The following is a 13,231-nucleotide window of genomic DNA, read 5'->3' as shown; positions in this document are numbered from 1 at the left end:
TCTCCACCCTCCCTCCCTCCCCCATCTCTCTCCCCTCTCCCCTCTCCCATCCCCCCCCCCCCCCCCCCCCCCCCCACCCCTCCTCTATCCTCTAGTTGGGAGCCTATAGTGAGTTATGTTAATGAGCAGTATGAGAGGTACCTGAAAGAAGAGCTGTACGTCAACAGGAAGCCGAGGATCCCTGACACACGCGTCCACTGCTGTGTCTACTTCCTGCCTGCCACCGGACACTGGTGAGAACCCTCACGTCACTTCCTCTGACATCACTTCCTATGACTTCTCCAGCAGATCTCTACACTATACCTTATGAATAGCCTGTCTGATCAGATATCAGCTAACTGTTACTATACCTTATACTATACCTTAACTACCCGACTCCAGTCCAGTTAGTTCTCCTTACCCCAGTCCAGTTAGTTCTCCCTAACCCAGTCTAGTTAGTTCTCTTTACCCCAGTCTAGTTAGTTCACCTTACCCCAGTCCAGTTAACTACCCTACCCCAGTCCAATTAGTTCTCCTTACCCCAGTCCAGTTAACTACCCTACCCCAGTCCAATTAGTTCTCCTTACCCCAGTCCAGTTAACTACCCTACCCCAGTCCAGTTAGTTCCCCCTACCCCAGTCCAGTTAGTTATCCCTACCCCAGTCCAATTAGTTCTCCCTACCCCAGTCCAGTTAGTTCTACCTACCCCAGTCCAGTTAGTTCTACCTACCCCAGTCCAGTTAGTTCTCCCTACCCCAGTCCAGTTAGTTCTCCCTACCCCAGTCTAGTTAGTTCTCCTTACCCCAGTCTAGTTAGTTCTCCTTACCCCAGACCAGTTAGTTCTCCCTACCCCAGTCTAGTTAGTTCTCCTTACCCCAGTCTAGTTAGTTCTCCTTACCCCAGTCTAGTTAGTTCTCCCTACCCCAGTCTAGTTAGTTCTCCTTACCCCAGTCCAGTTAGTTCTCCTTACCCCAGTCTAGTTAGTTCTCCTTACCCCAATCTAGTTAGTTCTCCCTACCCCAGTCCAGTTAGTTCTCCTTACCCCAGTCCAGTTAGTTCTCCCTACCCCAGTCCAGTTAACTATCCTATCCTACCCCAGTCCAGTTAGTTCTCCCTACCCCAGTCCAGTTAGTTCTCCCTACCCCAGTCCAGTTAGTTCTCCCTACCCCAATCTAGTTAGTTCTCCCTACCCCAGTCCAGTTAGTTCTCCCTACCCCAGTTTAGTTAATTCTCCCTACCCCAGTCCACTTAACTACCCCTGCCCCTGACTTTTGACACGTTGACCCCAGAGTGGTGACCTGAGGTACTGACTGACCTGAGCTGACCCCTTACCTCTAACCTCAGTGACCTCATTGTAGTGCTACATCCTACTACTCTATAAACAGCAGAGCTGGGGATGGGCAAAGCTGGGGCTAGGGTGCTGGGGCCAGGCAAGGCTGAGTCTAGGGTGCTGGGCAAGGCTGGATCTAGGGTGCTGGGCAAGGCTGGGTCTAGGGTGCTGGGCAAGGCTGGGTCTAGGGTGCTGGGGCCAGGCAAGGCTGGGTCTAGGGTGCTGGGCAAGGCTGGGTCTAGGGTGCTGGGCAAGGCTGGATCTAGGGTGCTGGGCAAGGCTGGGTCTAGGGTGCTGGGCAAGGCTGGATCTAGGGTGCTGGGCAAGGCTGGGTCTAGGGTGCTGGGCAAGGCTGGATCTAGGGTGCTGGGCAAGGCTGGGACTAGGGTGCTGGGCAAGGCTGGATCTAGGGTGCTGGGCAAGGCTGGGACTAGGGTGCTGGGCAAGGCTGGGTCTAGGGTGCTAGGGCTGGGCAAGGCTGGATCTAGGGGGCTGGGCAAGGCTGGGACTGGGGCTGGGCAAGGCTGGGTGTGCTGGGACTGGACAGGGCTGGGACTGAGGATACAGGGCTGGGACTAAGGGTACAGGGCTGGGACTGAGGGTACAGGGATGGGACTGAGGGTATAGGGCTGGGACTGAGGGTATAGGGCTGGGACTGAGGATACAGGGCTGGGACTGAGGGTACAGAGCTGGGACTGAGGGTACAGGGCTGGGACTGAGGGAACAGGGCTGGGACTGAGGGTACAGGGTTGGGACTGAGGGTACAGGGCTGGGACTGAGGGTACAGGGCTGGGACTGAGGGTACAGGACTGGGACTGGGGGTACAGGGCTGGGACTGAGGGTACCGGGCTGGGACTGAGGGTACAGGGCTGGGACTGAGGGTACAGGGCTGGGACTGAGGGTACAGGGCTGGGACTGAGGGTACGGTGCTGGGACTGAGGGTACAGGGCTGGGACTGAGGGTACAGGGCTGGGACTGAGGGTACAGGGCTGGGACTGAGGGTACAGGGCAGGGACTGAGGGTACCGGGCTGGGACTGAGGGTACAGGGCTGGGACTGAGGGTACAGGGCTGGGACTGAGGGTACAGGGCTGGGACTGGACAGGGCTGGGACTGAGGGTACAGGGCTGGGACTGAGGGTACAGTGCTGGGACTGAGGGTACAGGGCTGGGACTGAGGGTACAGGGCTGGGACTGAGGGTACAGGACTGGGACTGAGGGTACAGGACTGGGACTAACATTTGGTTGTGTTGTTTCTGTACCCTGTAGGTTACGTCCCATAGACGTGGAGTTCATGAAGAGGCTGGGGAAGATAGTCAGCATCGTACCGATCATCGCGAAGGCAGATACACTCACCATGGAGGAGAGACAAGAGTTTAAACAGAGGGTGAGAGGAACGTACTGTACCTACTGTCTGACAGACTCGACCTGAGGGTGAGAGGAACGTACTGTACCTACTGTCTGACAGACTCGACCTGAGGGTGAGAGGAACGTACTGTACCTACTGTCTGACAGACTCGACCTGAGGGTGAGAGGAACGTACTGTACCTACTGTCTGACAGACTCGACCTGAGGGTGAGAGGAACGTACTGTACCTACTGTCTGACAGACTCGACCTGAGGGTGAGAGGAACGTACTGTACCTACTGTCTGACAGACTCGACCTGAGGGTGAGAGGAACGTACTGTACCTACTGTCTGACAGACTCGACCTGAGGGTGAAAGGAACGTACTGTACCTACTGTCTGACAGACTCGACCTGAGGGTGAGAGGAACGTACTGTACCTACTGTCTGACAGACTCGACCTGAGGGTGAGAGGAACGTACTGTACCTACTGTCTGACAGACTCGACCTGAGGGTGAGAGGAACGTACTGTACCTACTGTCTGACAGACCCGACCTGAGGGTGAGAGGAACGTACTGTACCTACTGTCTGACAGACTCGACCTGAGGGTGAGAGGAACGTACTGTACCTACTGTCTGACAGACTCGACCTGAGGGTGAGAGGAACGTACTGTACCTACTCTCTGACAGACTCGACCTGAGGGTGAGAGGAACGTACTGTACCTACTGTCTGACAGACCCGACCTGAGGGTGAGAGGAACGTACTGTACCTACTGTCTGACAGACCCGACCTGAGGGTGAGAGGAACGTACTGTACCTACTGTCTGACAGACCCGACCTGAGGGTGAGAGGAACGTACTGTACCTACTGTCTGACAGACTCGACCTGAGGGTGAGAGGAACGTACTGTACCTACTCTCTGACAGACTCGACCTGAGGGTGAGAGGAACGTACTGTACCTACTGTCTGACAGACTCGACCTGAGGGTGAGAGGAACGTACTGTACCTACTGTCTGACAGACTCGGCCTGAGGGTGAGAGGAACGTACTGTACCTACTCTCTGACAGACTCGACCTGAGGGTGAGAGGAACGTACTGTACCTACTGTCTGACAGACCCGACCTGAGGGTGAGAGGAACGTACTGTACCTACTGTCTGACAGACTCGACCTGAGGGTGAGAGGAACGTACTGTACCTACTGTCTGACAGACCCGACCTGAGGGTGAGAGGAACGTACTGTACCTACTGTCTGACAGACCCGACCTGAGGGTGAGAGGAACGTACTGTACCTACTGTCTGACAGACTCGGCCTGAGGGTGAGAGGAACGTACTGTACCTACTCTCTGACAGACTCGACCTGAGGGTGAGAGGAACGTACTGTACCTACTGTCTGACAGACCCGACCTGAGGGTGAGAGGAACGTACTGTACCTACTGTCTGACAGACTCGACCTGAGGGTGAGAGGAACGTACTGTACCTACTGTCTGACAGACTCGACCTGAGGGTGAAAGGAACGTACTGTACCTACTGTCTGACAGACTCGACCTGAGGGTGAGAGGAACGTACTGTACCTACTGTCTGACAGACTCGACCTGAGGGTGAGAGGAACGTACTGTACCTACTGTCTGACAGACTCGACCTGAGGGTGAGAGGAACGTACTGTACCTACTGTCTGACAGACTCGACCTGAGGGTGAGAGGAACGTACTGTACCTACTGTCTGACAGACCCGACCTGAGGACAACCACCTCCTGCCTTAATACCAAGTTAAAACAGATATACATCAACTGACTTTAGAGAGGAATGTTGGAGGATCTATCTACACTGGAATGGAATGACAACCACACTGAGAGTATGGAGGAGATGGACATGTGTTTATAGATGAGAGAGAAGGAGGAGGGAGAGAATCGAGAGAGGAGAAAGAGATTCTAAGTGTGTAGAGGAGATTTAGTGATGTTTACAGATGCTTCAAAAGATTGAGAGAGAGCGAGAGAGAGAAGAGAGAGAGAGAGAGAGAGAGAGCACAGGGAGATAGAAAGAGTGTGTGGAGATGAAGATAGGGAAGTGTTTACAGATGAGCTTCAGAAGATTGAGTGGAGATTTAAAATTGCTCAAGGGCCATGAGCTGGGAGAGGTGCAGAGGTCCATTATAGAGAGAGAGAAGGAGGGAGTGAGGAGAGACAGAGAGACATAGAGGGAGGAGAGACAGAGAGAGAAGGAGGGAGTGAGGAGAGACAGAGAGAGAAGGAGGGAGTGAGGAGAGACAGAGAGACATAGAGGGAGGAGAGACAGAGAGAGGAGGGAGTGAGGAGAGACAGAGAGAGAGAGAAAGAAGGAGGGAGAGACAGAGAGACGTAGAGGGAGGAGTGACAGAGAGAGAAAGAAGGAGGGAGAGAGGAGAGACAGAGAGAGAAGGAGAGGACACAGATATAGAGAAGAGAGAGAGCAAGAGCTAGTGATAGCAGCAGCTAACTTATACCTTCATAGTTAGGTAGAAAAAGAAAGTAGAGCAGGGAAAGAGAAAGATAATGAGAGAGAGAGACAGAGAGGGAGGAGAGACAGAGAGGGAGGAGAGACAGAGAGAGAGGAGAGACAGAGAGAGAGGAGAGACAGAGAGAGGAGAGACAGAGAGGGAGGAGAGACAGAGAGAGAGAGATACAGAGAGAGATGGGAAAGAGGGAGAGAGAGAGGGGGAGGGGAAGAGGGGGAGGGAGATGGTCATGGCAAGTGTCCAAGTCTGGATGTAAACTAATCCGTCTCTTAAAGGAGAGTGGGGATGATAGTCTGGGGGAGAGAGTCTAGAGACTAGGACCATGGAAGATGCATTAGGTTATAACATATCTATCACTCATACACTATAGTAGGTTTATACCAGGGCTCTACAACCCTGTTCTGGAGATCTATCTACCCTCCTGTAGGTTTATACTAGGGCTCTACAACCCTGTTCCTGTTCTGGAGATCTACCTACCCTCCTGTAGGTTTATACCAGGGCTCTACAACCCTGTTCCTGTTCTGGAGATCTACCTACCCTCCTGTAGGTTTATACCAGGGCTCTACAACCCTGTTCTGGAGATCTACCTATCCTCCTGTAGGTTTATACCAGGGCTCTACAACCCTGTTCTGGAGATCTCCCTACCCTCCTGTAAGTTTATACCAGGGCTCTACAACCCAGTTCTGGAGATCTACCTACCCTCCTGTAGGTTTATACCAGGGCTCTACAACCCTGTTCCTGTTCTGGAGATCAACCTACCCTCCTGTAGGTTTATACCAGGGCTTTACAACCCTGTTCTGGAGATCTACCTACCCTCCTGTAGGTCTATACCAGGGCTCTACAACCCTGTTCCTGTTCTGGAGATCTACCTACCCTCCTGTAGGTTTATACCAGGGCTCTACAACCCTGTTCTGGAGATCTACCTATCCTCCTGTAGGTTTATACCAGGGCTCTACAACCCTGTTCTGGAGATCTACCTATCCTCCTGATTCTGATTCACATTGAGTGGGCAATAGCTGTTTAATTCTAACATTTAGCTCCAGGAACAGGGTTGGTTAAAAACTACAGGAGGGTATCTCTCCAGGAACAGGGTTGGAGTTAAAACCCACAGGAGGGTAGTTCTCCAGGAACAGGGTTGGTGTTAAAACCTACAGGAGGGTAGCTCTCCAGGAACAGGGTTGGAGTTAAAACCTTAAAGGAGGGTAGTTCTCCATGAACAGGGTTGGAGTTAAAACCTACAGGAGGGTAGTTCTCCAGGAACAGGGTTGGAGTTAAAACCTTAAAGGAGGGTAGTTCTCCATGAACAGGGTTGGAGTTAAAACCTACAGGAGGGTAGTTCTCCAGGAACAGGGTTGGAGTTAAAACCTACAGGAGGGTAGCTCTCCAGGAACAGGGTTGGAGTTAAAACCTACAGGAGGGTAGTTCTCCATGAACAGGGTTGGAGTTAAAACCTACAGGAGGGTAGTTCTCCATGAACAGGGTTGGAGTTAAAACCTACAGGAGGGTACTCCAGGAACAGGGACACCCGTACACAATAGTAGCATGTACACATCTGTGTCATCATGTTGACCTCATGACCTCTGAATGACCCCTGTAACCCCTGCCATCTGACCCCTGTGTAGATAAGACAGGACCTGAATGCCAATGGGATCCGAGTCTACCCTCAGACTGAGTACGACGAAGATCCAGAGGACAGGATACTAAACGACAAGATCCGGGTGAGACACACACACACACACACACACATTTTACAAGTCACACTTGAAAGCAGTTTGGCAGCGATAGTCAAAGGAACTCACTGGCCAAAGCACATAACAGTATAGATCTGGGACCAGCGTTTGGTGTCAACTCCTCTCCTGGTACTCCCCTCTTACCTTTCCCCTGTCTGGTCCTCTCCTGGTACTCCTCTCCTGGTACTCCCCTCTTACCTTTCCCCTGTCTGGTCCTCTCCTGGTACTCCCCTCCTACCTTTCCCCTGTCTGGTCCTCTCCTGGTACTCCCCTCTTACCTTTCCCCTGTCTGGTCCTCTCCTGGTACTCTCCTGGTACTCCTCTCTTACCTTCACCCTCTCCTGGTTCTCCTCTCTTACCTTTCCCCTCTCCTGGTCCTCTCCTGGTACTCCTCTCTTACCTTTCCCCTCTCCTGGTACTCCTCTCTTACCTTCACCCTCTCCTGGTACTCCTCTCTTCCCTTTCCCCTGTCTGGTCCTCTACTGGTACTCCTCTCTTACCTTTCCCCGCTCCTGGTCCTCTCCTGGTACTCCTCTCTTACCTTTCCCCTCTCCTGGTACTCCTCTCTTACCTTTCCCCTCTCCTGGTCCTCTCCTGGTACTCCTCTCTTACCTTTCCCCTCTCCTGGTACTCCTCTCTTACCTTTCCCCTCTCCTGGTCCTCTCCTGGTACTCCTCTCTTACCTTTCCCCTCTCCTGGTCCTCTCCTGGTACTCCTCTCTTACCTTTCCCCTCTCCTGGTACTCCTCTCTTACCTTTCCCCTGTCTGGTCCTCTCCTGGTACTCCTCTCTTACCTTTCCCCTCTCCTGGTATTCTGTGTGCAGGAAAACATTCCGTTTGCGGTGGTGGGGACAGACAAGGAACACCAGGTAAACGGGAACAAGGTCCTGGGCAGGAAAACCAAATGGGGCATCATAGAGGGTGAGTGTGTTTACATTATACATGCATTATCGTAGAGGGAGAGTGTGTTTACATGATCAACACATTATCATAGAGGGAGAGTGTGTTTACATGATCAACACATTATCATAGAGGGAGAGTGTGTTTACATTACGAATACATTATCATAGAGGGAGAGTGTGTTTACATTATAAATACATTATTATAGAGGGTCAGTGTGTTTACATTATAAATACATTATCATAGAGGGTCGGTGTGTTTACATTATAAATACATTATCATAGAGGGTCGGTGTGTTTACATTATAAATACATTATCATAGAGGGTCGGTGTGTTTACATTATAAATACATTATCATAGAGGGTCTGTGTGTTTACATTATAAATACATTATCATAGAGGGTCGGTGTGTTTACATTATAAATACATTATCATATAGGGTCGGTGTGTTTACATTATAAATACATTATCATAGAGGGTCGGTGTGTTTACATTATAAATACATTATCATATAGGGTCGGTGTGTTTACATTATCATAGAGGGTGTGTTTCATGTTTTGAGTTTATTTGCCATATTTATACAACATGAATCATAGAGTGGAGATTGGGATTATTACTAATAATATGCCTAAATCACAGGATTATTTAGTTTTGTTTCTGAACACCTAATAATATGCATAATGAGTAGTAGTAGTAATAATAATATGCATAATGAGTAGTAGTAATAATAATAATATGCATAATGAGTAGTAGTAATAATAATAATATGCATAATGAGTAGTATTAATTATAATATGCATAATGAGTAGTAGTTATAATAATATGCATAATGAGTAGTAGTAGTAATATGATGCATAATGAGTAGTATTAATTAAAATATGCATAATGAGTAGTATTAATTATAATATGCATAATGAGTAGTAATAATAATAATATGCATAATGAGTAGTAGTTATAATAATATGCATAATGAGTAGTATTAATTATAATATGCATAATGAGTAGTAGTAGTAATATGATGCTGGTATATGCAGCACTGTTGTCCATAAAATAAACCACATATAGGGCTCCCGAGTGGGGCAGCGGTCTAAGGCACTGACCCCGGTTTGATCCCGGGCTGTATCACAACCGGCCGTGATCGGGAGTCCCATAGGGCGGCACACCATTGGCCCAGCGTCGTCCGGGTTAGGAGAGAGGGTTTGGCCGGTGTAGGACCTTATTATTAAATAAGAATTGGTTCTTAACTGACAGTCCAGGTTAAATAAAACATCATATCCCAATGCAGTTTGATTCTGGAGTCATGTGCTCCACTGCCCTCTAGTGTTAGTAATGAGGAAGTTGCAGAGAGAGAGAGAGAGACAGAGAGAGAGAGAGAGAGAGAGAGACAGAGAGAGAGAGAGAGAGAGAGAGACAGAGAGAGACAGAGAGAGAGAGAGACAGAGAGAGACAGAGAGAGAGACAGAGAGAGAGAGAGAGAGAGAGAGACAGAGAGAGAGAGAGAGAGAGAGAGAGAGAGAGAGAGAGAGAGAGAGAGAGAGAGAGAGACAAAGGGCTGGTGTTCCATGGATGTGGTGCAATGACTGGTTTTAACCTGTTTTAATCAGTCTGTTCTATTCTGTCTGTCCATAGTTGAAAACGTGGCACATTGTGAGTTTACCAACTTGAGAGATCTGCTGATTAGGTGAGTTCCAGTTACACGTACAACCACTCAACCCCACATGTATGTACACACGCATGCTGCCTGGGGTGGTCTAGAGGTCCAGGCCTCTGCCTCTGGACCACATGTACACACGCATGCTGCCTGGGGTGGTCTAGAGGTCCAGGCCTCTGCCTCTGGACCACATGTACACACGCATGCTGCCTGGGGTGGTCTAGAGGTCCAGGCCTCTGCCTCTGGACCACATGTACACACGCATGCTGCCTGGGGTGGTCTAGAGGTCCAGGCCTCTGCCTCTGGACCACATGTACACACGCATGCTGCCTGGGGTGGTCTAGAGGTCCAGGCCTCTGCCTCTGGACCACATGTACACACGCATGCTGCCTGGGGTGGTCTAGAGGTCCAGGCCTCTGCCTCTGGACCACATGTACACACGCATGCTGCCTGGGGTGGTCTAGAGGTCCAGGCCTCTGCCTCTAGACCACATGTACACATGCATGCTGCCTGGGGTGGTCTAGAGGTCCAGGCCTCTGCCTCTAGACCACATGTACACATGCATGCTGCCTGGGGTGGTCTAGAGGTCCAGGCCTCTGCCTCTGGACCACATGTACACACGCATGCTGCCTGGGGTGGTCTAGAGGTCCAGGCCTCTGCCTCTGGACCACATGTACACACACATGCTGCCTGGGGTGGTCTAGAGGTCCAGGCCTCTGCCTCTGGACCACATGTACACACGCATGCTGCCTGGGGTGGTCTAGAGGTCCAGGCCTCTGCCTCTGGACCACATGTACACACGCATGCTGCCTGGGTTGGTCTAGAGGTCCAGGCCTCTGCCTCTGGACCACATGTACACACGCATGCTGCCTGGGTTGGTCTAGAGGTCCAGGCCTCTGCCTCTGGACCACATGTACACACGCATGCTGCCTGGGGTGGTCTAGAGGTCCAGGCCTCTGCCTCTGGACCACATGTACACACGCATGCTGCCTGGGGTGGTCTAGAGGTCCAGGCCTCTGCCTCTGGACCACATGTACACACGCATGCTGCCTGGGGTGGTCTAGAGGTCCAGGCCTCTGCCTCTGGACCACATGTACACACGCATGCTGCCTGGGGTGGTCTAGAGGTCCAGGCCTCTGCCTCTGGACCACATGTACACACGCATGCTGCCTGGGGTGGTCTAGAGGTCCAGGCCTCTGCCTCTGGACCACATGTACACACGCATGCTGCCTGGGGTGGTCTAGAGGTCCAGGCCTCTGCCTCTGGACCACATGTACACACGCATGCTGCCTGGGGTGGTCTAGAGGTCCAGGCCTCTGCCTCTGGACCACATGTACACACGCATGCTGCCTGGGGTGGTCTAGAGGTCCAGGCCTCTGCCTCTGGACCACATGTACACACACATGCTGCCTGGGGTGGTCTAGAGGTCCAGGCCTCTGCCTCTGCCTCTGGACCACATGTACACACGCATGCTGCCTGGGGTGGTCTAGAGGTCCAAGCCTCCATCATCTGTTGTTCAGCTGTCTATCCTTCATCATCCATCATTTCAGCTGTCTGTCCTTCATCATCCATCATATCAGCTGTCTGTCCTTCATCATCCATTATATCAGCTGTCTATCCTTCATCATCCTTCATCATCCATCATATCAGTTGTCTGTCCTTCATCATATCAGCTGTCTGTCCTTCATCATCCACCATATCAGTTGTCTATCTTTCATCATCCATTATATCAGCTGTCTATCCTTCATCATATCAGTTGTCTATCCTTCATCATCCATTATATCAGCTGTCTGTCCTTCATCATCCATCATATCAGTTGTCTGTCCTTCATCATATCAGCTGTCTGTCCTTCATCATCCATCATATCAGCTGTCTATCCTTCATCATCCATCATTTCAGCTGTCTATCCTTCATCATCCATCATATCAGCTGTCTATCCTTCATCATATCAGCTGTCTGTCCTTCATCATCCATCATATCAGCTGTCTGTCCTTCATTATCCTTCATATCAGCTGTCTATCTTTCATCATCCATCATATCAGCTGTCTAATCTTCATCATATCAGCTGTCTGTCCTTCATCATCCATCATATCAGCTGTCTGTACTTCATCATATCAGCTGTCTGTCCTTCATCATATCAGCTGTCTGTCCTTCATCATATCAGCTGTCTGTCCTTCATCATCCATCATATCAGCTGTCTGTCCTTCATCATATCAGCTGTCTGTCCTTCATATCAGTTGTCTATCCTTCATCATATCAGTTGTCTATCCTTCATCATCCATCATATCAGCTGTCTGTCCTTCATATCAGTTGTCTATCCTTCATCATATCAGCTGTCTATCCTTCATCATCCATCATATCAGCTGTCTGTCCTTCATCATCCATCATATCAGCTGTCTATCCTTCATCATCCATCATATCAGCTGTCTGTCCTTCATCATCCATCATATCAGCTGTCTATCCTTCATCATCCATCATATCAGCTGTCTGTCCTTCATCATCCATCATATCAGCTGTCTATCCTTCATCATCCATCATATCAGCTGTCTATCCTTCATCATCCATCATGTCAGCTGTCTATCCTTCATCATCCATCATATCAGCTGTCTATTCTTCATCATCCATCATATCAGCTGTCTATTCTTCATCATCCATCATATCAGCTGTCTATCCTTCATCATCCATCATGTCAGCTGTCTATCCTTCATCATCCATCATATCAGCTGTCTATTCTTCATCATCCATCATATCAGCTGTCTGTCCTTCATCATCCATCATATCAGCTGTCTATCCTTCATCATCCATCATATCAGCTGTCTGTCCTTCATCATCCATCATATCAGCTGTCTATCCTTCATCATCCATCATATCAGCTGTCTGTCCTTCTTCATCCATCATATCAGCTGTCTGTCCTTCATCATCCATCATATCAGCTGTCTATCCTTCATCATCCATCATATCAGCTGTCTATCCTTCATCATCCATCATATCAGCTGTCTATCCTTCATCATCCATCATATCAGCTGCCTGTCCTTCATCATCCATCATATCAGCTGTCTATCCTTCATCATCCATCATATCAGCTGTCTGTCCATCATCCATCATATCAGCTGTCTGTCCTTCATCATCCATCATATCAGCTGTCTATCCTTCATCATCCATCATATCAGCTGTCTGTCCTTCATCATCCATCATGTCAACTGTCTATTTATTTATTTCACCTTTATTTAACCAGGTAGGCTAGTTGAGAACACCTTTATTTAACCAGGTAGGCTAGTTGAGAACACCTTTATTTAACCAGGTTGGCAAGTTGAGAACAAGTTCTCATTTACAATTGCGACCTGGCCAAGATAAAGCAAAGCATTTCGACAGATACAATGACACAGAGTTACACATGGAGTAAAACAAACATACAGTCAATAATACAGTATAAACAAGTCTATATACAATGTGAGCAAATGAGGTGAGAAGGGAGGTAAAGGCAAAAAAGGCCATGGTGGCAAAGTAAATACAATATAGCAAGTAAAACACTGGAATGGTAGATTTGCAATGGAAGAATGTGCAAAGTAGAAATAAAAATAATGGGGTGCAAAGGAGCAAAATAAATAAATAAATAAAAATTAAATACAGTTGGGAAAGAGGTAGTTGTTTGGGCTAAATTATAGGTGGGCTATGTACAGGTGCAGTAATCTGTGAGCTGCTCTGACAGTTGGTGCTTAAAGCTAGTGAGGGCGATAAGTGTTTCCAGTTTCAGAGATTTTTGTAGTTCGTTCCAGTCATTGGCAGCAGAGAACTGGAAGGAGAGGCGGCCAAAG

General features: G+C 49.4%; 1 protein-coding gene across 5 annotated transcripts in view; it reads left to right on the top strand.

The window, feature by feature from the left end:
- The window catches only part of septin12 (septin 12), a 185,411-nt gene that overhangs the window by 150,610 nt on the left and 21,570 nt on the right, over positions 1-13,231 (top strand). For all 5 annotated transcript variants that reach the window (XR_004209086.1, XM_031821076.1, XM_031821077.1 and 2 more), the window contains 5 exons: positions 96-233; positions 2,576-2,693; positions 6,759-6,854; positions 7,691-7,787; positions 9,395-9,446. Coding sequence is in view for 4 of the 5 variants with exons in the window: in XM_031821076.1 (XP_031676936.1) it covers positions 96-233; positions 2,576-2,693; positions 6,759-6,854; positions 7,691-7,787; positions 9,395-9,446 (501 nt within the window). In the remaining variant the exon portion in view is untranslated. The remainder of the gene's footprint in view (positions 1-95; positions 234-2,575; positions 2,694-6,758; positions 6,855-7,690; positions 7,788-9,394; positions 9,447-13,231) is intronic.

Source organism: Oncorhynchus kisutch, unplaced genomic scaffold (assembly GCF_002021735.2).
Source record: "Oncorhynchus kisutch isolate 150728-3 unplaced genomic scaffold, Okis_V2 scaffold3838, whole genome shotgun sequence".
Taxonomy (NCBI): Eukaryota; Metazoa; Chordata; class Actinopteri; order Salmoniformes; family Salmonidae; genus Oncorhynchus; species Oncorhynchus kisutch.
The sequence above is the reverse complement of the archived record's forward strand: the minus strand, read 5'-3'. Positions and strand labels throughout refer to the sequence as shown.